Source organism: Aulonocara sp. 'chitande type north' Nkhata Bay, linkage group LG7, assembly GCF_057382095.1.
Source record: "Aulonocara sp. 'chitande type north' Nkhata Bay isolate Kocher_YH1m ecotype deep benthic linkage group LG7, A_spYH_male_GT1.1, whole genome shotgun sequence".
NCBI classification, from domain to species: Eukaryota; Metazoa; Chordata; class Actinopteri; order Cichliformes; family Cichlidae; genus Aulonocara; species Aulonocara sp. 'chitande type north' Nkhata Bay.
In genome coordinates, this window is record NC_141350.1 from 65,727,192 (window position 1) to 65,753,543 (window position 26,352).

Here is a 26,352-nt window from a genome sequence, read left to right on the forward strand (position 1 = left end):
GGGCCCGGTGGCGCCAGGCAGCCTCGGCTCTGTCAGTGCGCCCCAGGGTGGCTGTGGCTACAACGTCGCTTGCTATCACCAGTGTGTGAATGGGTGGATGACTGGATGTGTAAAGCACTTTGGGGTCCTTAGGACTAGAAAAGCGCTATACAAATACAGGCCATTTGTGTTCATTTTCCTGCTCCTTTCAGATCTTTTTTCATTGTTATTTTTGGTCTTTTGTGTCTTTGCAGCTGTTTTGCAGCTACTAGCGCTCTTTTTGTGTTTCTGTAAAGTCATCTGCTGACATCCCGCACTATGCAACATGCTCAGTATGTTTCCCGCCATGCATTTGTGTAAATAAACTGTGGTAAGTGTCCTTTTGGGCACACTCGACAGTATGTAAACTGACTTCTTGAGTTATGCTGCCAACTGGAGACCTGTGAATATTTCAACCCATCTTCATTTGAGATACACCAAGAAATTCTTTACAAATTCGAAAAGTATATTAGGTGTAGAAAAAAAATACATATATATTTAAACACTCAGATTATTACCGACGTTAGACTTTGACAGCCTTGATCGGTGTGCAGCACATGTGCATGGAATTGTGGGTTATTTGTTGTCCCGTGCTTGCATGCTCTGATATTCCCTTGATATATAGATTAGCTTTCATTTTGCTTGAGCTTCCTTGTTGTTTTGTGCCTCTTTTTCCATCTTGGGCTTCTTGCAGTGTCTACATGTGTCAATCAGAACTGATTTAAAACTTTATTGACACACACATTTGGGCTTGCTGTTTTGAACCACCTCTATGTTCAGGCTGGAAATGAAGGATTTGTCTGTTTTCAGTGGTTTTCATTATCTGGCTAGTAAAGTAAAGCCCTTGATGCTAATCCTGTGGTATCAGAATATGTAATTTGGGGCTTTTGGAAATTGTTCCTGCAAGTCGTGGCAACTAAAAGAAAAAATGTATGTAAAAAGTGTTTCATAAACTGTTGTTTATATTTACAACATAGTTAGGTTTAGGGTTTGACTTCTCAGCATGAAATTAGACCTCGTAGTGTTGATTTATTGTTAGTTACCAATCCTATCTCATTATTCTTGACCTGCAGGCTTCATGACTCAGGCAGTCTAATGCACAAACAAAGATTTTAAACTCTTACCCCATACTCATTGCCTTTTAAATGTTTTCTCTCTGGAAACTATCAGATTGGGTTCTGGGAAATGTTGTTAAATGTTAAATGACAGAGTGAAATAGGTTGAAAGCAGATACCTCGCATTCAGTCCTAAAATAACTCCTGGAAGGGCGGGGGGGGGGGGGGGGGGGGTTGTGTGCTGAACATTTCTGAGCGATGTAAGAGTGTCATCCTGAAGGGATCAGCAACAACACCATGTCCCAGTAAAACACATGCAGGTTGACCATGAAACCCACTTCTCCTGCTGGAGAAGTTGAATCTGGGTCACAGAATGAAAGCTGAAAATGGTCTGTCATCTAGCACAATTTATTCCACCATTTGTTTACAGTAGCTTTGTAAATGCAGTTTGTATGTTGATTCGTAGTAGTCTTCACACATCAGCTCTTGGCATTCTGAAGAGTGAGTAACACCCCACATGACTGGAATATTAAACAAATATTGTTAAATATGAACAAATGAATAAATAAGCCCCGTTCAGCGGCTCCACAGTGGGACTACAGAGTCCTTTTAAGGGTCTGAGTGGCTCACGTCTCCCGTCGCAGACAGCCAGACCTGCTCTAGCAGAAATACAATGTGGGGAACCGACAGTCGCAAAGACCAAGAGGCGCCTTTTCAGTTGCAAGCACACATGCACGAACAGTCATGGATGGATCGTGAGCCAACAGGCCCGCGGGCACAGGCTTGTAAAAGGCCTCCACCAAGGAAGACACAAAGAAACGACAAAAGACTTTAACTGACACGGTCGTCGCTGTTGTCCACCTCTGCTCGTCTTCAGGGTGCTTCTGCGTTTGTTCCTCCATTGTGTCCATTTATTTCTCTACCTGGTCCTTTTTTTATTTCTTTAAAATTCTTGGGTTTTTTTTTTACATCATTTTAAATTGTTTTAGAAATTCTGATTTTCATTTGTTTTTGTGGAATTATGAATTTCTTTGATTTAATTGATTATGAATGTCCATGTTGCAGTTTTAAATTATTTAGAGTCAATTTTTGGCTGTTTGGAAGTCATTCTAGTCTCTCAGTAGACATTTTGAGCCCATTTAAAAAAAATTCTAACTGTTTTGATTCATTTGAGTCATTTTGAGTATTATAAATTATTATGCGTCTGTAGTTGTTTTTTCTTGTGTCATTAATCTGTCTGTGGCTGTTTCAGGTCATTTTGAGTCCCTTTGGTAGTCGTGGCTGTTGTTTTGAGTTATTTTTGAATCTTTCTACGTCATTTTTGAATCATTAGTGTCTCTTTGTAGTTGTTTTCAGTCATTTGGTAGCCACTGAAGTTAGTTTAAGTGTCTTTGCAGCAGTTTTAAATCATTTTAAGTCTCTTTGTTGCTGTTTTGAGTCAGTCGAGTCTGTCTGTAGCTGTTTTAGGTAGCTGTGGGTCTCTGATTTGGATCTTTTCAAACTTCTTTGGAGCTGGTTTTAGAATATTTTCAGTTTCTTTTTATTTATTTGTTCCATTTTCAAATTGTTTGGGTCTTTTTGAGTATTTTCAAGTCCTCTTATTATTTATTAGCAAGAAAAGACAGACTCTGGACCGGGGTTATCTGACTCCTTGGGCCTTGGTGCTGTGCCCAGTGGGCCTGTTCAGAAATCCTTCCATGCAAACAGTCATATGCACAGAGACACTCATTCACACTGGCTCTTACTCGAGGCTCTCACAAGAAAATGACTAATCATGATCACATGAAAAATCTGGCAGATCTTAAAAGAAAGAGCCGAGAGAGGTTACAAGTGAAATTTACAATATGTCATGTCGCTTCTCTGTAGCTGTAAACATCAGCAAAGTAAAGGGAGGACTGCCAGTCGCACACACGGGGAACATGGACAGCTACACTGTAAACATTTCAAAACACACACGGCACTGTCTCAGTCAGCCCTCTACGATAACCTTTCATGCTGCCTCACTCACTCACTCACACACTCACACACACACACACACACACACACACACACACACACACACACACACACACACACACACACACACACACACACAAGGCTTCAGCAAAAGCTACATTGTCACCAGTCCACGCATACACACACACCCACATAGTGTACATACACATACCAGGTGAAGCCTGACAGTGGAGCATCCCAAACACACATATCACACAGTAGGAGCATAAACTACATCGCTGGCTCCTTCTGGCCTCCCAGTCAGGACTGCTCCTTTCCACCAAGCCCCCAGTCCCTCTTACCAACCCATACATACAAGACAAGCTGACGTCCCAGTTTGACACTTTTGACTCTTTCTGCCTGCCCAGGTATGCGTGAACCACATCTAAATAGCACTGCGGAGACTTTAAATTAATTATTTGAGTCATATTGGTGAGGAAGAGTGCAGAACTGAGGCAGGAACTATGAGAAAAGAGCACACTGGGAGCCAGTCTGTTATGATAGGACATCACCAAGTTGACGTCCTATTGAGATAAGAGGCCCACCCACTAATGTACAAGTCTTTTTCTCATAGCGAGCTCCTGCAGCTCAACAATCATCCATTTGCCGGTTTTCTCCTTCTCCTCCTCCTTCCATATCACTGGTTCCCTTCCTTCTTCCTTCCTCCGCTCTGCTTCCACTCCTCTTCCGAGTTAAGGCCATGGGAGGGCTGGACACAAGTAACTGACAAGCCTGAATCCAAAGATGTGATGTAAGGCCTGCGAGGACCTGAGCGTGTCAGGGAAGCAGCTGGCCGCGGTTGAGTCAGAAGGGGAGCTGAGGCCAACTAAGCCCTTTAAGGGACTCTGTTAGCTTGAAGAGGTGCGAAGGATGAAAGGAAGGGTGGTGGGTTCTCAGCAGTATCATCAGCAGATGTAAGATGGAGGGAGTGAACGATGGTTCGACAGTTACGCTTTTTTTTTCTTTTGGTTCAGTTCTCAAGGAGTAATTATTTTGGTAGGATGATGGATTCTGTCAGGATACGTAAGTGTTGATCACTTTGATTGTTTCACCAGATTTGGTTACGCCTGTGTCCAGATATCCCCGGCAGGACCACGAGATGTCCTGTAACAGACAAGAAGGTCAAGAAACAGAAAGAGATTTTACTCTTTGGTATGTATGCCTCATTTTCAGTCTGTCCTGATCAAATCCACCATTTAAGCAGCAGTAAAAAGACAACACTGGCTCTTTTGCACACTGTACACACATTTCGTCTGTAATATTTGGCCTTCTGAGTGTGTTTCTTACCTTGAACAGTATTCAGAGTGGGCCCGGTGGTCAGTCAGTCAGAGGGGTGTTCAGGGCAGGACCGATTGATCTCAAACCATGAGTCTATACAGCTGCAGAAACAAACAGAAGGCATGACGCCGCGTCCTGAATGCAGCTACAAACACAGAGTGAACTTAGTGCGATTACTTGATCTATGCAGCTGATAAAAATAGAAATTTGATTAAGCGTTGAGAGCTCATAAGAACACAATTGAATTATACTGCAGTCTAAGATGGATTCAATACTACAGAGGGTTGTTGCTAAAGTAACACGTAGGCATGTTGGAAGGCCTCCATATCCTCCCACATTAGCAATACATACACAACATGCAACTTATACTGTAAACGAGACCCAGGGGGGAACACAAGAGCGGCACTAATGTGCATTATTTCTCAACTTGTAACATTTTACATTCTCGCTGTGTTTATGGAAAAGTTTGCAATAAAACACCCCATAAGTCTGTGTGTGGGTGGAAGGACATCTTTTGTTTTAAGCAGCAATTTAAGCACCGTAAAGTATAAAATGCTACATTACAAGTAGAAATACATGAGGTGCAACCATCAAAATGTTTTTTAATAACCAAAAAAAGCAGCTGTTTTGCAAAGCAGCTCCAAGCATTTTACCAGGATTTTATATAAGCATGGTACCTTTTTAAAAATTACTACAGTGAAGGAAAAAGATGATTTATGTAACATTTAGGAGCATATGAATCCAACACTTGAAGGGTAACAGCTATAACAGTAACTCAGGTATGAATTTTTCAACAAAACACCGTACTTACACCATATTGGTAATATTCACTGTTTTTAACACACGTCACATATAAGCTGGAACTGAAAAACATAATTTGCTGGAAAAACTTGATTTGAGAGAAAAGTAAGGAAAATAAAATAAACTGATATATTGCATTGCTGTCTTAAAATGACTGACTTTTGTTTTCAAAACGATACTTCAGAATCAATGTGGCCCTGTGGAGCTGTGCCCCAGATATATAAATTCGGAGGCTAAAAGTGAAAATTCTGTGAGTAAATGTGCCCCATGTGACATTTTGATCACAATCACAAAGCAAACAGCGCCCATCATCCACAGTATGAATGATGATTACTCTTATTGCGAAACCTTGGGGAGAGTGTTTTTGCTGCTGCGTCTCGGTGTTTCGACACAGGACACTACGAGGCAGGGGTGGAGCTAACTGTGAAACTGCACTCTCATTGGCTAACAATTTCTGAGTGATTAGTTGTTGAGCGATGAGCATACGCTGGATGAAACTCCTTTTTATTACTTCTATACAACCAGAAGTCTTTTTGGAACCACAGCAGTCGCCCCCTGCTGGCCAATAAATAAAAGAAACGTAGTTAACTTAGTTTACCGCTCTTTTCCTTTAGCTTCAGTTTTGACACCTGGATATGCCTCTTTTATATATATATATATATATATATATATATATATATATATATATATATATATATATGTAGTTTCTATTTTTCATTTGCTACGCTTCAAACATCTGTTGGAGGTATTGGTTGGAAAAAGGCACTATCATCAGAGTGCATCCAGTTGTAAATCCATGACTGCGTAGTCAGCATGCATCATATGGAAAAAACAGGCTTCCCTGTAAGAAAAGCTAAGATGTTGTTTTACTTGTTTGAATTGTCAGTACCTTATTTATAAAAATCAAAAGTCTGGGCTTTTATGTCTAGAAGCAGGTGAGACTCATTTTTTTGAGCAGCTTACTTACTGACCCGGAGTCTAATGTATACCTCATCCCAGTGCTAGCTTATATAAACTGTGTGAGCACAAGCTAATGTGTGTAAGAAGATGGTAAATGCAGTTCACTTAATGATGTCATTAATAACAAATGTTTTTTTTTCTTTTCTGGAAGTTATGCTGAGCTGCATTATAAAAGTTTTTAACTCTTAGACGCAAGAAAACAATTCAGACATGTAAATTTGGGCTTTAGGGTCTAATGGCTGGCTAATGATGAGTTACAGCCTTGCAGTTATTTACTAAACACACGCAAAAACTTGCAGGCGTTTAGCATAACTTTATGACAAATGAGCTCAATATAATGTAAAAATTATTAAGGTCATGATGGAGGATATTCTCCTGGGAGGAACAACACAAACAAACAGAGAAAATAAAAGAAACAAAACACGATTCTCAGAACGGTTCTTTAGTTTCATTTAGGAGTTGCTCTCTGCTTACACTGCTGGTAGAAAATGTATGGACGGAGTACTTCTCCTGGGTAATATACTATATAGCCACCTTTATTTTGAAAATATAATTCTGATTACATTACGGTGACAAACTCAGTGAACCCGGGACTTTTGGGACTTCTAGGGATCAATAGGCAGTTGCATAAGGCTTTTCCATTCGTAATCATCTCAAGCCATCCAGATAATGTGACAGTGATATATCAGTGTTTAGATATGCTATCATTCAATAGTATAATATGAATAACCTTTAAATCAAAGGCACAGGACCCGTCCATCATTAAGGAATGCCTTTATCGAGATGCTGTAAGTCGATTTAATTAGAAGAAGTGCAAAATTATATAACGGGCAGTGATTCAAATGTGTGTGTGTGTGTGTGTGTGTGTGTGTGTGTGTGTGTGTGTCATTCACCTTTTGTGGTAGATGCAGAGGCACGGCAGTCTGGCTATGGTGTCCCCTTGCTGCAGTTCCTCTAGACATATCACACACTCACCGGCATCCCTCGCCAACACATCATCTGAGGTGGCAGCCGCACACAGACACACACACAGCAGAAGACGAATCAGTATGCACCAAAAACATTTCAGAGCATATCAAACACAGTAGAGAGCAGTGGGGGGGAGCAGATTGGTGCATCGCACACAGCAGACACAGCTTAGTGGTTACCGTTCGCTCCGTGCAGCAGTGAACATGCACGAGAAGGAGTTTGGAGATGAATCAGGAGCTTCGAGTCTGTTTCTCCTTGTGGAACTGGATTGATTTCTTCAATCTGCTTAACGAGTGCTGAGATTCTGCTTTCATGCTAATATACAGCGTAACCCAGCAATGCAGAATGGTTCTTTCATCCACAGTGTATGATCATATTCATATTCCCTGAAAACCTGGCTTCACTTTTAGAGTGTTTCTGTCTAACATTAAAGAAACTCTGTGCTGGTTTCTCATAAACAAAAGTAGGGGTGCACTGAAATATTGGACAAATATTAGAACTGTCAAGATCATATTTCCTGTGATGAAAATAAATAAATAACCATAAAAACAAAGTGCCAAAAACTGCAGTTCCTTAAATGGCCACTTGAGGCTTACTACAAATGATTAAGTGAACCCCATAGACCCATAGACTAAAATAAACTTTTATATAAATTAAATGGATTATTATCATGGGTATTTATGTAAGCTACAACCTCTGAGCCAAAAAATAAGCCAATCCACATGTGGCAAAAAATGTTATTATTCTTATGGACAGCTGAGGCTGGTTGTAACATCAAGTCACTCCTGTTACACACCCAACTTTACAGTCTGGTACAACAAAATACAGCAATATATTCCCCTTCAGAAACTGTAGATGGTGATTTCTTTTTTTCTTTTTTTTAATCTTAGTTTTAAAAAGTCGCTAGCACTAGCCAATAACTCTGCCCTCCACCCCCTGTTTTCAGTTCCATAAACCCAACACGATGCCAAATAGAACTTATTATTGTAAAGGTTTCAAAACCAGTTCATTGTGGTGCATCAATTAGCAACACATATGTCAGCATTCAGAGTGATTCCCCAAAGGAAACAATGATGTAGATTCAAAAAACACTTTAAATGCCAAAAACAACAAAAAGCACAAAATGTAATCCAACATTATGTCCCTGCTAATGAAAGAAAATCAGAAAACTTTATTTTTTGCCCCCTAAGAGTTGCTTTACAGATATAAATGGCAATCAAAACTGAAAAAATACGTTGACTGGCCTTTTTTTTTTTTTACATAAACTATTTCAGCAGCTCTTCAAACAAACATCTAATCAGCCAATCACATGGCAGCATCTCAGTCCACGTAAGCATGTAGACACGGTCAAGATAACCTGCTGTCGATGGTGATGATGAAAGGACGACTAGAGGAAGCAAACCTAAGCCCTTACAAAGTGTTTTTAATTTACTTTAGTTAATACTTTACTTTACTCAGGCTTGGGTGTGTCCTGTGCCCAATGCTACAAGTACAAACACAATCGAATGAAACTGCCGACTCCTCAGCCTACATAAATACGTGTCAGGAGCATTAGTGAACATCAAACATGTGACCGACTGCAGCATAGTAAGTATTTCTGCGACTGCTGATACCCTGAGAATTCGAGTTTACTCAGAATTGAATGAAAGGTCACACTGGTTTGAGCTCCTGTCAGCCAAGAAGAGAAATTTGTGACGGTGGTGGACACTGGCCCCCCAGGACTGAACCAGTAAAGAATGAAGGAAAAAAAACACCACGGTCTGACGGATCTCCTTTTCTGCTGAAGCCGCAGATGTTAGGGCCACAATTTAGCATCAACAGAATGAATCCATGGCCCCACCCTCCCTTATGTCAACTGTCCAGGGCACCACTGCCACTGCTGCTGCTGCTGCTGCTGGTGTAATGAGGTGGGAAATGTTTTCTTGGCATACTTTGGTCCCCGGAAAATGATCAATCATAGTCTGAATGCCACAGCCTGCAGGAGCATTGCTGCTGACATTGTACATTTGTATAACAGTAAAATTAAACAATCTATTTTTATATTTTACAGAATGATTCTTCAGCTTAATGTGTTTTATTGTTAAATCTAAATCTGAGTCTCAAACTAATTTTCGGTGCTCCGTCTTCAACCACTGTCACGTTGTACTTAAAAAGATAAGGTGAGACAGATGAGGTTTTTCATCCAAAAAACTTAGGAAATCCTGTTTTACACCCCAAAATATTAAGCACAGCAAGCAGCAACATAAATTAAGAGCTTAATTAAGTAGAACAGTTCTCTGATTGGCAAGACTTAGTAGAACAATTTAATAAAAGGAAAAATTAAATATTAATCATGACTTAGACCTCAGAGGATTAACAATATATGTGTATATATATATATATATATATGTATATGTGTGTGTATATATATATATATATATATATATATATATATATACATACACACACACACACACACACACACACACACACACATCTGTCTGGAACATAAAGATCTTTTTAAAAAAAAAAAAAAACCAGTAACACCAAAACACCAAAACATTTGGAAAATGTTCCTGCTCTGCTGGTGGCAAAACAAAACCCAGCTCTAACCAGGTTAACCTGCCGGTCCCCCAGTATCGACCTCTAGCCCTTCCTTGGAACTAGAACCATCACAGTAATATTCACTGTCTTACTGCAGCATGTTAATCTCTTAACATCCACCCACACTGTAAAAAATATCGTGATAAAACTGTAAAAAACTGTAAAACTGTAAAATTCAAATGTAATGCTATGGAAAAATATATAAAATCATTCGCATAAACTTTTTTTACATCAAATAATAATTATTATTATTGTTATTTAGGGCGATTGTGGCTCAAGAGTTGGCAGTTCGCCTTATAATCAGAAGGTTGCCGGTTTGAGCCCCGGCTCGGACACTCTCGGTCGTTGTGTCCTTGGGCAAGAAGACATTTCACCTACCCCCTACTGGTGATGGTCAGAGGGGAATTATGAAGTGGAATTGTAAAGTGCTTTAAGCGCTATATGAATGCAATCCATCATTATTTAAACTAACTGTATATTTCTGTACATTTAGGTATTATTTTTCATATTGCCGCATTCATTGACCTTTTTTATAGGTAATTTCATTGTTTAATCACATTAAATTGTTCCTAATTTAATGTTTAAAAGCACTTGAAAAATGCAAAATCCCATGTAAAATTAGGGCAGCAAACTGTATTGTCATTACTGAAAATAACCGTATTTTCATGGGAAAGTTTTTTTCTGTTATTTTGTATTGTATTATTTTAGCACCCCAGCTGCTGGAATATTACTGTTTTTTAAAGATTTTTTTTTTTACGGTGCACTTATTGCCTGTCCAGGACCCATCTTTGGCAAATCTCATAACCAACATATAACAACAAGATGCATACAAGAGATGTGATCCGAGTTCATTAGTAAAGCACAGTATCATTAGATTTGCAGGGATCTGTGCGGAATTTGGACCTGACATTATATGTAAAGTCATAAGGAATTATCCTCTAATCCAATGACCTGTAAAAGTTTTTTAACTGTAAAATAAAGTCACAGATAAGGCCTCATAAATTGTCAGTGGAGGTAGAATTTGAGCCCAGCCATAACCCCATAACCTAATCCTAACCCTAGATAAAGTTTCAGTCACTGTTACGCAACCATAGGAACCCACATTAATATTATTCATGTGGAAATGCCACACATCATTGCTTTGAGGCTGGAAAAAACGGCATTGAGGATTTGCCAAAATGATAGAAGATCCCGTTTTTATCAGTAAAGCGAAAAGAAGGATACTTGATGGGGGCAGACTGTGAGATGGAATAAGAGACAGCATATGCTCAGACTGCAAATCAGCTTAGTTCCTCAACAAACTCCCATAACCCCGCTCCTCTCATCCCTCCCTCCCCTCTTTCTTTCTTTTGAAAAATAGTGTCTCCTGCCTATTGTTCACATCCATCCACCCCCTAAAAACACCCAGGATCTCTCAGAATAAGCACTCTGGATTAAGTGGCAGTAATCTACATCGCGTCTGATAACAATACATCCAGTCCTCCTCTTAGCATCTTGCACATTACTTCTTATTAGCCTGCAAATCAAACCAGGAAAAACTCAGAAATCAATCAACTGCCAAAAAGCCGGCACAGTCCTTTAAGCCACACAGTTTTGCCCGTTTGGAAATGAGTGCAAAGTGTATTAAATTTAAAGTCAACACCTGACCTGAGCTGATAATCAAGTTAAGAGGGTTGTTCAATCGTGTTTGCTTCACCTGTGGAAATGCTTTAAAAAATGAGGTCATCTGGATGAAGCCAGCGCTCTAACTCATCACAGCTCTGCCTCAGCCAGAAGTCTCAGTATTGATCGCAGCTGCAGCTGCAAGGCTTTTAAATATCAGGCAGCAGCCTGTCACCTCTGTTCTAGCAAACCACCACAGTCCCAGAGAATCTTACAGCTGACTTTAGTGTTAACGTTTAATTCCTTTCGTAATATTGCAACGACATTAATGTAAGTAAGTAAGTAAGTAAACTTTATTTATTAAGCGCTTTTCGCAGACAGGCAATCACAAAGCGCTGTACACAAATATTAAAATATTAAAATAAACAATAAAATCAGTAGACATTATATACAATGTAAAAGATCAAATGTAAATAATGTAAAAAAATAAAATAAAATATGTAGATCAACAAAATGTGCTGTGACCTTCTCTAATACCAAAGCTTGTACAGGAATCCAGTTTACCAGAGATGACACTGTTTGATTAGAGCAGGGAATTCAGTTTTATGATGCAACAACAGCAGGGTTAGGGTTTAGCTGAGTTTAGGCAAAAGGAAAACAACTTCCTGAATAGAGAGCTCATAATTACCTCTGCTAAGGAGGTTATGTTTTTGGTAGCGTTTGCATGCAGGTCATTCTTCTAGCTCAGAAAGATCTGTATGAATTCTGATAACACTTTGTAGGGCTGTAGAGTGGGACCATGTTAACAATCCATTCAAATTTGACTTACATCCGCCAAGGTCTGCAAGGTAAACTTTATGGTACATTGGTCAAAAATCAACAAGCCTTATAACTTGCATGATTCTTACTAGTGATGGGTCGTTCGCGACCGAAATGGCTCTTTGACGTGAACGACGCGAGCCGGATCCTTATCGCGAGCCGTCACGTGGGGTTTTTTTTTTTTTCTTTCTCTCAGCCTCTCTCTCGCACTTTTTTTCCGCTTCACTCTGCACGCGAGCCTTGTGCTTTACGCTGGGCAGAGGGGGGAGGGGCGGTAGTTGCAGTCGCAGTAGCACAGGAACAGAGCCAGAGAGAGAGAAAGAGAGGCAGGGACAACAACATTAGAAAGATATAGTAATCATCCACAACTATTTTCGGTTGCAGATGATAAAGGATTCAGAAAGTTTATTCATGCAGGTCCATATGACAGAGAATATGCATCTTCTGTTTGTTTTCATTTATATTTAATTGTGTTGTGGTTTGCAGTGTTTTGTGTTCTTTTCACTTTAAATTTGTAAAAGGAAAAAGCTTAAAATTTAAATAGTTAAAACTTGAAATGTGAATAGTTGATTTTTGTATTATATGATTTATTTATTACATTTTATGTGGAGTGAATAAATAAAAGTATATTTACGGTGGCCCCTAGAGACAAAGCACATACAAACTTCAAATCACGTACGAACTCTGAAGCATGTACAAACTCCAAAACACGTAAAAACTCCAAAACACGTAAAAACTCCAAAGCACGTAAAAACACAGAAGCATATAAAAACTCAGAAGCACATAAAAACTCAAAACACGTACAAAAGACAACAGAAGTGCTCCAGGATGCTGGGCACAGTGTTGAGCCTTTGTTATCTTGTGGCTACACAAGCCAGCAAGTACCAACGACTGGATTTGGTGTGTGGTAATAACAGGTAAATGAACTTTTTTTTTAATTATTTGAATATATATGAGTGCCTGTGTATAAATACACAAACAATACACACGTGCTTTCAATTGTGTAATTTAAGTGATCTAGTAGCTCTGCTTTGGAAGTTCAGTTCATGCTAGAAATGTGTTTTGGAGTTTGTACGTGTTTTGTCTCTAGGGGCTATATATAAACATATATAAATAAAACCACTTTTTTTTACGTTAGTAATTCCTTTTGTGCATAATTTTATATTATTGTTAATAATAAATTAATTAAAGCAACAAAACAACCTGAAGAGCCGGTTCGGAGCCAGCTCTTTTTAGTGAGTCGAACCGAAAGAGCCGGAAATCCCATCACTAATTCTTACAAGTGTGCTGTCTTATGTCAACATATTGAAAGTACCGTATAAAGATTTAAACTGTGTCACATTTGACCTCTAATTTGTCATATAAGTTAACTGATTGATCTCAAGGTCAAAGTGATAATAATGCTATACAGAGCTATTTAAAACTACATTACTTGTTGCCATTGTTTGTACAAACGACCTATAGTGATGTAGTGATATAATTAACGATCGTGTGTTATGACTTTGATAAATGTCTTGATGCATTCTCAATCATCCAGGAAAGTAAATCTCCAAAAAGTTGATTCTGTTTATCTGGACGTAGCGTTTTGTGGGAGAAACGTTTTGTCACTCATCCGAGTGATTTCTTCAGTCTCAGCTGACTGCAGGTTTCCCCAATCTTATAAACAGTACATTTGCATAATGACTGAAACCAGCCCACTGAAGGAACAATGGGCTGGGAGGTCAGTTCCTTAATCATAATTATGCAAATTCTCATGACCATTGATCAACAACTACTGACCAAAACCCACTGATCAAAGACCACTGATCAATGGCCATGAGTACCATTCACAGAGAGTTGGGGAATGGCTGCAATCACAGCATGTAAGATGGCGAAAGATGTACCCTTAGGCCCCCTCCTCGATTCAGAGATAGTCTTTCCCTTTTCACGTAAATGGCGTGAAAAGGGAAATGGCGTTCTTCCCTGTCCAGGATGTGTACATCCTCATCCTTGAAAGAGTGTCGTCAGGCCAGGACAGTCTATTCACACCTACAGGCCAGTGGACTGGTTTCAGTCATTATGCAAATGTACTGTTTATAAGATTTGGGGAAACCTGCAGTCAGCTGAGACTGAAGAAGTCACTTGGATGAGTGACGAAACCTTTCTCCCACTGAAAACGCTACGTCCAGATGAACAGAATCAACTTTTGGAGAAAGACTTTGATAAATCCTCCTGAGAACCGAGGAATCTTCCCATTTAACTTTTTTGGGGATTTCCTTCCTCTTTGGACGTAATAGAGGCCACCCAAACACATAAGATATCAATGGAAAGCCCAGGATGTCCTCTCTTTAGTACATCAGGACTTAGCAGGGTAGCTCAAATAATTTAAAAGATAGGCTGGTTCTCGGGAGGAGGTAATAACCTCTCAGGCTATAACCTCTCAGGAGGTTATAGCCTGTTACTTTACAGTAACAGGCTATAACAGTTTGAATACAATGTTTCTGAATAAGTATACATTTTGGAGGGAACATTTTGGTACTTGTTTTGGTACAATTTTCACTCGATGACGGTAGATACCAATAACCATCCGAGTTGATTTAATGTTGTTGAAAATCGGATCAAGGTCACACCAAATGTAAAAATCTGTTAAAACATGATTACAAATATGTTTTTATTGTCTCCAAACTTCACAACGATATACTAGGCCTTTGGGGACATGAGTAACTAGGTTGACTAACAATTTGACCTTGACCTTTCTTTTTAGTGCCCAAGGTCAAGGTTGACCTTGAAACCTTTTTTCAAGAAATATATTGAGTAATATATCAAATGAAAGGGCCTGCAGAGAGCTGTACAACACAGTTGTTATTTTATAATACAACGCCCTCCGGTGTCACCATGACAAAATAAAGTTTTGCAAAAATCACACAATGCATGATTATATCTTAACATTGTTACAGCTTATAGACACCAGCCTGCTGATGTAATCTAATATGTGATGTACTAAAAACACGATGCTGATGTATGCTTGCATAAAAACAATGTAAAACATCAATGTTTGTCATTTAGAGTGGAGTTTAGGTTGAAATTGGTTTTATGCACTCTACAAAATGTAAACTTTTACCACCAGAGGGCAGTATTTTAACAGTGGGTTTAAAAAAAAAAACTAAAAAACATTTGACATTAATTGTAGCCAAAAAAAACAATGACATTGACTCCTTGTACCAACTTGTGGTATAAAATGGTATTACAGGAAAGTACAACCCGTCCCTAGTTTAACATAGATGTTTCTCAGATAAAGTTACATTCTAGTGATTTTGTTAATTTTGTCAGGTTTGTATCTGTTGTCAAAAGGAAAAATGTACACAAGGTCATTTTAAGTTGTGCAGACGTCACAGTTTACATTGAGGAATTTATTTCTGCACATTTACATCTGTGCTGTAAAAACCAAACAGCAACATCTGCAGTTGTTGGCTGGTACCAAAAAGACATCGGTCGCCACCATCAAAGGCAATCAAGTCTTCAGGAACCAGGTGGCCGTCATCAGATTAAAAAAAATAATTATAACAAAGTAAAGCTCAAATCCATTATATTAAATCTGGTAGCATCATCAGCCCTGACCTCACAAGTATAGCAATGACTGATAACAACCGTGACATCTTCTCATAATAATGAGATAAGATGCAACTGAAAAAGAGCTGTAACAATGAAACGAAAATCAAAGTATTTCTGATATGAAAGTAAACTTTACGGTGCAAATTACACCAAAGCATTGGACTGTGATGCAAATATGGAAGAATGTGATGTGAGATATGTGTCAGTGCTGCAAGTCTCTCAATCACTCAGTCTCTCCTCACCTGCCTGCTTCCCTCCTAACTTGCACACTTGCAAACAGATATTTGGCGTCTATAATGACTTAGATGAGGTGCTCTTTGCCTTTCTGAATCACAGCACCAAACTCTCTTTTTTTAACCTCTTCGTGTATCCTCCAATGACTTGATCCGCGTGAGGCAAACTGCATGCCTTGCACCCCCCTCTTCACCTTTTTCTTATCTGTCTGTGTCTTCGTGCTACCTCCCCCTGACATTCCAGGTCTTTACGAGGCCCCTTCTCACCCTCGTTGCAACGAGCTATATTTAGTGCAAGGCATTAAAATAACATCATGCGAAAGTCAAAACCCAGAAAAGATCCGGTGGTCAGCTCACGTGGACTCGTGCTACCTACAACCCTCACCTGCTTCTGCACTGCTCAGGCAGGTGGGTAAGCACATAGACACAAAAAGGACGTTATTTCAACGTACTGAGATTTAAACTTCAAATTAATCCCACAAGACGCCCTTACATTATGTTGGCCCTTAAAAAGCTTTGTTAGAATGCTGTTATTACTCACTGCCAGTATTAGCTTACTCATACTAAATCTATATGATAACAAAGATATGGATTTATGAAGTAGGGTGAGATTTTACAGTTCCTCCACAATCCTGCAACAGTGACCTGTCTTTTATGATACTGCAGAAGTTATAAATGAAAAAATGCTCTGTCATTTGTGAAATAATGTGATGTTTCAAGAAGAAAGTACAAAATTACAGGTTTTGGGTGGGAGAGGCTCAGTTTATCAACAGAGGCCACTATGAAGCTAAATGTTTGGCTAGGCTAATGCTAAAATATGAGGCTGTTCAAAATGGCAGTGTTGAGGCATCAGAACCAGAAGGTTTTAATGATGTCTTTGATAATCCGACACAGTTTGAATAAATATGTGCACATTTACTACCTAACTAAGCCATATGTTTCTAATTCTAACTCTTGATAGTGTTACCATGTAGTAACATAGCCAAGCAGATTCATAAACACATGTACACTTTGAATAATGACATTTGTAATGTAATGTACTTTATATATGTTTTTCTACTGTTATTGAAGCGAGGTAGCTGGTGTACCCAGAGAAAATTGAAGCACCCAGAAAGGCCACAAACATCTTTGAACCAGGAACCTTCTTGTTGTGAGGTTGAGCCTGGTAAAAAGCCTGCTTCAGCAGAAAGGATTTAGTCACAAGTCTAAATTCCAGAATGAAATGACAAGCCAGGGCTGACCAATGACTCCAAGTAGCTCAGAGATATGTACAAGGTGTCCTTTGAGTCCAGCCTCTTGATGTGCCAGCCACAGTTAGATGCAGAACGATAACAGCCCTCATTCACAGAGCGATAAAATCTTTATTAGGAAGTTAGAGGGGTATCAAAAGGATATGAGCCAGAAGAATTTTGTGATTTTGTTCAGGTCTAAGCATTTAAACCTGCTTAGTGAAGTTTCTACATGACAAAAGTGTGTAATTATTCATTTGGGTGTGAAGCAAGTGGTCCTTTGACCATATGTGCCATAACCTTGTGCGTTCGACCAAAAGGCTATGAAACCTTGCCCTTGAATCCAGTGCATCACAGCAGACAGGCACTCTACGCTGAAACTGAATAAAGTCTGCTCAGTTGTACTGCTTCAAATTTGAAATGTATGTAATGCCTATCAACACCCTGACAGGAAGAAGCACTTCCGACAATTCTGCTACAAAACTACAAATGTATGCAGATGATGTGGTATTAAAAACTTCATTTTGAAAGCAGGTTATGAGCAAGTCAGCTTAACTTTAGAGGTTTATCAGTGCATTCATGAATCTCCTGAACAGTAGATGTGTGTGTGTGTGAGTGTATGTGTGTGATGTGCCGATGTGCGGCAGTCAGTCGGTCCAGGTGATTGACAATACACCTCTGAGCATGCTGGGAAACAAGATAAGCACAGCCCATTTTGTGGGCCTCAAAAACCCAAGAGAACAGACACGGAAGAAGATAGAGGGAAAAAAGAAATTACAGCGAGATTACACAGCAGGAACAGACAGACAGACTCACAGATGAGAGAGGGACAGAGGGAGAACGAGAGAGTAATTTGTTGGAAATAAAGAGTGACAGGAAGGACAGGAGGTGCCGAAAAAGGAGGAATTATGGGAGTGTTTCTCCTTTTGCCCTTTCCTCTCGTCCGTTATCAGCCATCAGGGTCCTCCATCATTCTGGATCCCATCTTCCTTAAGACAGTTAAAATTCTCCTCTCTCTGTCTCTGTCACTCAATCCAAATTCAGCTGCAGGCCTTACAGTAGTTTTTTTACTGCACCGGCCTCGATGACCAGGTTGAAGACTTCTCGTGTCCGTCTCTGTCAGCCTCTAACAAATTCACTCAATTAGTTATTGTTACACTCAGAAACATGAGCACCACGTATGAGCAGACTTTTACAAGGTCACCCATTTAGACACACAGTCAAACAAGTAAGTGTCAATCAACTTACTGCTGTGGGGCAACAAACAGACATGATGACCGCGTGTCTCCAAGCAACCAGGAGCGGCAGTCGAGGCCATAATTAAAACAGAAGCCTGCTTGAGGAAATAACAGGAGACTGGAAGGTAGACCGTGTGTCTGCAGCAGCTTTATGTACTTTTTTATGTCATTCATAAATAGCCCAGAGCAGCACTGTGGACACCGAGTAACAGTAAACATGAATGATGTCAGAATCACAGCAATATTCCCCCAAGTCAGGAATCATCTGGCTTTTTAAAAATGGTAAAATTCAGTATTTATTTATTTATTTATAACTGAGTCTAAAATGGACCAAAGAGCTCAGTGTTATAAAACCTGTGCTTTATTTTTCAAATTTTACCTAAAACCATGAGTGAATTCATTTCCCAATGCATATTCACCATCCTGTGGGTCGTCTACTTAGGAACGATGCTGTATTTAAATGTGTGCGATGTCAGAACACTGGCCCACACCTCGAGGTAAACATAGACTTTACTTAGAAGGCCACCCACATATTTTAACAGCCGAACAAATATATTTTTCCAGAGTTTATTCAAGAAAACAAAGGATTTCACCATCAGTTCACTGGGACAATCCAGTGGGTCTTATGTTGAAAGTTTAGTTGTGTGCAGGCGTGCAGCAGTTTGAATTGCTGCTTCACAGCAAGAAGGATCTGAATCTTTTGCTGGGACGTTTACATGTGTGGTTTCTCTCTTCATAGTCTGGCTTCCTCCCACAGTACAAATACATGTTTGTTAGATTAGGTGATCATTCCAAGTTTGCTGTAGTTGTGAATGTTTCTATGCCGTAGCTACGTGACAGACTGCCGACCTCCACTACCGACTTTGAATTTGACAAGTGGAAGAAAACTGATGGATCCGTGCATGCGTAGTTGCTTTTCGAAGGTTATTCACAGCTCTTACCATCTCAATACATTTTCTTTGCCTACTTTGGGGGCTGGAGCCCAGCTGACACGGAACAAGAGGCAAACCATTCACCCTCACATACCTACAGTCCACCCAGCAAACACGTCCCCTTGGGCTCTCTACACAGCCCCAGACTGGTCAAGGGCTGCAGCTGATAATGTGTATTTATCTGCTGAGAGCTTAAAAGCCACTCCAACCTGATCCTGCAGCAGTTGGAGAACTGCATTGTATGATACCTTCCCCAGCTGCAGTCCCACACTGGGATTAGCTCATTATCACTCATTGATCAGTTGATCAATCCAACAAAGGCTGAACAATTTCAAGATGTACTTGAACCAACAGCAGGTGTAATCCCTTAGAAACACAATAACAAGTCCCAGATGATCAGTTATAACTGTTGGTTAGATAACAGGGAGAAAAACAGCCGGGCAGCAGACAGGGAGGGATGAGCTAACAGAGTGACACAGGGCAGCACTGCCCACATGGTCAATGAAGTAAAACAAAAGACCCTGACATGCCCGGCTCCACATCCCTACACTGTTTGCAGCACTTAGAGTAAGCTGATAATTTGTGGCCTTTCATTCTTTTGCGTTGCTCGTGTGCAGAGCTTAGCTTTGAAGACATGAAGTTGAAGTTGTAGCTGTGTACTGTGCTGAGGGGCAACTGGTCTGTGAGCTAGTCTTGCTTGTGCTGCTACTGATCCTTCAGCCACAGAGAAGAACGGCGTTAGAACATCCAAAGAGCTGAAGTGAAGCTAAGTCCTCTTCATGCTGCTTTTGATCATCTTTGACTTTCCTTGTCCCTGTTGGTCTCTTCCTTGTTCTGGCCGACTTCTCAACCAGTCACCATTCAACCTACACCCGGCAATAGTACATTGGTTTTTCAACCAATGCAAACTTGCTCATGATAAGTTGGTTTTCTATTTGTAATAAAATTCATACCCAGACAAAAACAACTGCAGTACCATAAAACAAGCATAGGTTGGCGCCCTGCTCAAAGCAGAAACACCCCTAATTTTCAACCTAACCAGTATCCAAATGCATGGGTTTGTGCAGCAGTTTGTAAACATATTTAAGCCTACTGTAAAGTTGGACACGTCATCATGGCAGTCAGTAGTGACTGAGTTGCTTTTGGAATTCAGAAACTGCAGTTTATGGCTTGGTTTGTTAGCCCTGGAGGTTGCAGCTTAATACCAACTCATCTTAAACCTATAAAAGTGAAGACTAAATACACACTGTACTCTTATAGCTGAGACTCAATGTAGGCTGTTATTATAAAAGAAAAAACTCAATGTACCGAGGCAGGGTTGGTAGTATCAGCACCGCGATGTCCACAGGTTATGTGAACCGCAGCAGTTCTGCAAGACTGCTGTAGCCCACAGTCAAGATAAGCAGCGTGTCTTGGATCTTGCAAGTACAGTTTAGTACTCCAGTAGAATGACAGCAAAAAGTAAAAACCCCCAACAGACATAACAGAATCACACAGAACCAGTAAGAGCTGTGAAACTGAAGAGGTCACATGTCAGAGCGCAGCAGTCGAGGGCTTTGCAGCCTCAGCTGTGTTTGTATTTTCCAAAGTGGATGGCTGAAACTGTCGGGTTGTGTAAATTCATGTTATGAATTTTTATGATTTTCCTCATTGCCCCTCATTCATATTTATCATGTTTTTGAAGGACTAGCTCGATAACATGTTCCTGTCTTTAGACCCGCCCACCTTGTCACGAATATTTATGAGCGCAGCAGCTTCAAGGCCTTCAAGCTCATTGTTCCCTGGCACAGCGAGCCTGATTTCTACCAGATCGATCATAAAAAGAACAGAAGGAGGTGTTTCTTACCATTGTAAGAGAGGCGAGGCTTGCTTAGACACATGATAAAGTGAACCTCCATTTCATTGGACGCCACAGACTTGGAGCAGACAGGACACTTGAATCCTAGGAAGAAGAGGAGCAAAGTAAAAGATCAGTGCAAACATATATACACACACATGACTGTGAAATAAACAAGCATCGGCTTCATTGTGAGTGCATTTCACCCAAAGGAACGAAATGTAAAATGTCATTTTGTAATGTAAAAGAATGTGATAATAGGAAATCCCGGCCGTTCTGATGTTAAAATACCCAAATAGACCCAAACAGTCTTTGAATACAGCTGGCAAGGTTCTTTGTTCTGCTCTGCAGCTTTAGTGAACTTATCATAACAGCGCATGATCCGGTTTTCCACCTGCTGCATGTTCGAGTTAGAGCACATTTCTAACTCGCACCGTAGGAAGGACTACGGACCCCAGCTGAAGCCCAGGATGGCCGCCATCTTGGGCTGAATGAGATCAACGATATCAAGGACCGCCACAAGTGAGCCAACCAGAAGAGAAAACAAAAGACAGGAAGGTGTTTTTGAGTTAACTTTCAAAATAAGAGAATGGATAAAAAAGAATAACCCACTTATTGGCTTCTATTAGCGTGGCCATTAGCATATCCAGCTTACTAATGGGAAAAATTGGTCTCAGATTGAGTAGAAGGTCTGCCTTTCTAAAAAAAACAAACAGGCTGAATCATTAGCCACTGCTTTATTATCAGTTAAGGAAAGAAACATTGACTAAAATAAAACTTTGTGATATGGAAGACTGATTAGAATGAACCCAGGCCGTTATCATTGTGCTATCCAGTTCTTCCCTTTCACCCCAATGCACACTTTAAAAACACTCATCTGTGCTTGTTTTGCCAAGTCCTGTAAAGTTGTAGCTGTGTCAGTACTCTCTGTTTGTGCTCTTTGGAGCCATCAGGGTTGACTATATTAGTATAACACATACCAGATAATTAGGTCAACACTGGGCCACACAGCTGAAAACAGCTGCGACTGTGACAAAAGGAAGCTTCAATCAAAACGGCAGTGACTCTTCACGTTCAGCATCGCTGAGAATGGGATATGTTTCAGCAGGTTTTAGGCCAGTGGGTTTTGTATCCAGATTACTTCAGTTTACTGAGCTCACTCTACTGTACCTTTGCTCAAATCAAGACTGGTACCAACAAACTGCTAAAAAAAAACATTTACAAAATACAAAACTGCTCATTTCAATGTGTAAATTCTTTGAAAAATCCACCAGTTTCACTGCCTTTTGGTTTCCGTTTATTAAAAATTGATTATATGATAGGTAACGCTACAGTTGTTTGGTGGTTTAATGAGATTTGCATATATATAAACAATTACACTGATTCTTGCTGAGCAATTTTCCCCTTCTTCTTTTCAGAGACTTTCTGTGGAAAAGTTTTAGGTGCATAGCGTTTCGCTGTTGCTAACTAATCCTGGAAGTATTAGACCTCTTAATTTGTAATGTTCTGTCTTTTTCTTTTCCTAATTCCTCTTTCCTTTCTTGTCTTTTGCTAGTTTTAGACCAACAACTTCCAACGTTTCTCAATAAGGTCAGGCTGCATGAGGTAAAGTGAGATAAACTTGCTGTGGCCAGGACTGCTGCTGTGAAAAAAATCAGTTTCGTTAAATGTTACAGAGAAAGGAGTTTGGAATAAAGTTTGGAATAGTATCAGCTCCACAATGTCCACAGGTATGTGAGCCGCAGCAGTTCTGCAAGACTGCTGCAGCGCACAGTCAAGATAAGCAGCGTGTCTTGGACAGAAGTTGGGACGCTGAGTGGGAGTGGAGGCTTTTCTGCAAACTCATCATCTCCAGGAACTGGTGCTACAGGGGGCCAGACACCACCCAGGTGGAGAAGGCAAGCTCTGGGATCTGCTTGACGAGATGGGACAAGGCGCAAGCAAATAACTCCCAACTCGCTGCTGGGTGTGTCAGGACGATGTCCCCGCTCCAAATCCCCAACCACTATATTCTGATAAGAGGTCAAACATTTATGACAGGTGGTCACTGATGTGCCTGTGGTGCCAACAAGTTTGAAAGTCTTCCAAATAAGAAACTAATAATCTCATTTTCAGCCAAGAGGGTTTAGTTCAGCTCTGATCTGAGGCCCTTTTGTAGCTTTCAGTAACCATTTATTTTCATTTATGTCATTTGGTTAGCTTTAGGCAGTAAAACGTCTTGCTTGTGTCGTTTTAAAACCTTTACAATATTCACTGTCTTACTATTTATATTTTATTCCTGCACAGTTGGTGTGGACCACTCACAGTGTCATTATACACGTACAATGACAATAAAGGGATATTCTATTCTATTCTATTCTACTCTTCCTAAATGATACTTAACACCAAATTGTCAGTTATAGATAACGATAACAGCTCGTAGACATTACTAATGGGGTGTTATTTTAAAAGTAGGAGCTTCTCCGTCTATCAGGAGGAACTGCAAGCTACAAATAACACTGGACATGTGACGACTCTAGTTAAAAAAATAGCCCACCTACAACTAAACTGCAACATGGCAGCGTCCTGTGCGTATAACATAACTGTGACCAAATTAATTTTTAAGTTAAAGTTGTGAGGAGAAGAGCTTTCAGTTGGTACAAATTCTGCAAGAAGAGTATTAACAGAGGTTGTATTTTTCCCTCACCAGTTCCCTGTTAATGTCTTGTATGATCAGGCTTGATCATATATTAATATATATTATTTAACACTATGAGGTTATCCCAAAAGAGTTCATTGCTTTAAGTGTACAGGGTAACGTGTGCTTCCTAAACTTTCTAAAACTCGAATATGTGGCAGAGACTTCAACTATCAGACTCTTCAGGAGGCAGACACCATCTCTACTTTAAACTCAGGTGACCATACCTTAGTTACGTTGCTATAGGCTCATGATATTGGGGACTTCCTGTGATGACATGGGCATTTCTTCTTCCCTCCCCTCTTTTCAGTCATCATGTATTCATATGCCACTGCTGCATGTCATTCATTTTGACCCGTTCTTTCCTGTAGTTCTTGTACTTTGTGTGTGTTTCTCTTTCCTCTCGCCCTAGTTAAGTTTGCTCTTCTTCCCCACTTTCACCAAATGGTGGATCATTCTGTAGGTGAATGTCAGATTGTTGATATTATTAACATATTTGTCAAACATAATTTCACTCTCTGCCACAATATCAGATTTTACCGTACGATATTCATTTGACATATGCTGAACTTTTTATACCCACGCAGCAAAACATCCTCTCAGTTTTGTTCTGATGACTGGATGAGAAAAGCATTTCCCCCATAAAATCGCCACTAAATAACAGTCGTTAAACAAGCACTGGTGATACGGAGCTCATTCTAAAGATGGTTAGATGCAACTCTACCAAATTTGATGAAACAGAAATAAGGCATAATAAATGCTCCATTTAAATTGTAGCAATACGAGGCAGCCTCAGTCCACAAACGGCAGCTACCATGATAGAAAATTGGTAGCTGACAAAAATGGAAATTAATGACAGGTCCCTGTACCTGGCTGAGGTAAAGGGACCTTCAGTGTGAAGAGGACTTAAAGCTAAACAAAGGTTTGAGCTTCTCCTGTGTTTTTGCTGGAGTGATGACACATACAGTTCTAAGACATTCACAGGCTTACAAGTGGAAAATAAAGTAAAAAACAAAAATAACACTGCAGAACTGCAGCATACATACGTGGTGCTCATTTCTGTGAAATGTGAAAAACGCTAAGGAGGTGCAGGTAGAAAACACACAGAGAAACGTTCACTACACACACTACATGGCAGCTGACCCACATTTCCCTTAGCTGCTATTTTCAGACGCTCCATAGGGATGAGCAGAGAGTGGGAGATGGAAGAAATGAGCGAAAAAGAGGTGCAGGAAGAAGGTGAGAGAGCTGAAGCGTTTCGAGGAGAAATGAAGGATTGTGATACGTGGTCCAGCAGGACTCTAGCTGCGCAGCTTGTGTGTGCGTTCGCTTTCAACTCAGCCAAGCACCGCGAATCCTCGCGGACATTTCGTATTCAAGGAGCGCATAAGGTCAGATAGGGACGAAAATAAATCACAGGGCTGGATCATAAATTAATTATACTGGTGCCTATGTGAGAGCATGGACACAGATGTGTGCTGTGAGTGTGCGCAGGCCTGTTTTGCAGTCCTACTGTACAGGAGTTGGTTCGTGTCAAACGGGCACATTTCTCTAATATTTTCCTTCAGTGTCATCTTAGGACCACAGGTGGTGTGGCGATAAATGCCACACAGCGCTTTTATGGTCGCGAGCTGTGGGACGGTTGGCACCAAATGACAAAGAGGAGAAATTTCTCAGTGCTGCTGAGAACGACATGTCTGTGAAGAAAGAAAGAGAAAAGCGTCTGGACTTCTTTAAGTTTCCTTGAAGACGTTTCACCTCTCATCCGAGAAGCTTCTTCAGTTCTAAGAGCAATCACATGAGCCAAGGTGATCAAAAAGGGGTCCATGACCCTCTTGGGGACACTCCCATAGGGCTTAAAATCTGGGACTCTCCACTATTTGCTCTTAGAACTGAAGAAGCTTCTCGGATGAAACGTCTTCAAGAAACTTAAAAAAGTCCAGACAGTTTTCTGTGGAGGGTGGACAGTTCACCACATAGCAACATTGATTTAATATTCATCTGGCCAGTAATAGCCAATAATGTTTAAACCTGTAGATCAGGCGTGTTAAACATAAGGCCCAGGGGCTAGAATTGACCCAGCAAAGACTCCCATCTGGCCCACTGAACAGCTTTAGAAAATGTGAACAAGTGCACAGATAATCAACTTTTAACTGTATTTTCTGTAGTTTTACACCTTTTTCTATTAATAAACCCCCCCACCCCCACCTTCACCAACTGCCATTCATAAAACACCAAAGTAATGAAGCCAGAAATAAACAATCAAATGAGAGAAAGGTTCCCGTTTTTACACCATCTGCTATTGAAAATTATCTGTTTCGGGGGGAAATCATCTGGGTTTTTGTCCTGTCAGTGTTAATCTCGTTAACCGCATTAACGCGGCAGTCCCCATTAGCGAGTAAACGCAGATCACCCTGTGCGTGGGGCTGCACGGTGCTAACGTATTAATGAGCTAACCGCGCCAACGCGTTGACACCGTGCAGCCCCATGCACGGGGCAATCCCTCGCTAACAGAGATTTGCCACATTAATGCGG

The 26,352-nt window shown here is 40.3% G+C and overlaps 1 protein-coding gene across 1 annotated transcript in view; it reads right to left on the minus strand.

Annotated features, from left to right (window-relative positions):
• Nucleotides 1–1,465: 1,465 nt before the first annotated feature.
• znrf1 (zinc and ring finger 1) overlaps nucleotides 1,466–26,352 on the minus strand; it is a 63,982-nt gene continuing 39,095 nt past the window's right edge. Inside the window, exons 2-5 of the mRNA XM_086302015.1 lie at nucleotides 21,150–21,245; nucleotides 7,001–7,106; nucleotides 4,356–4,447; nucleotides 1,466–4,172 (exon numbers count right to left, since the gene is read on the minus strand). Coding sequence (XP_086158141.1) covers nucleotides 4,390–4,447; nucleotides 7,001–7,106; nucleotides 21,150–21,245 — 260 coding nt within the window. The 3' untranslated portion in view covers nucleotides 1,466–4,172; nucleotides 4,356–4,389. The remainder of the gene's footprint in view (nucleotides 4,173–4,355; nucleotides 4,448–7,000; nucleotides 7,107–21,149; nucleotides 21,246–26,352) is intronic.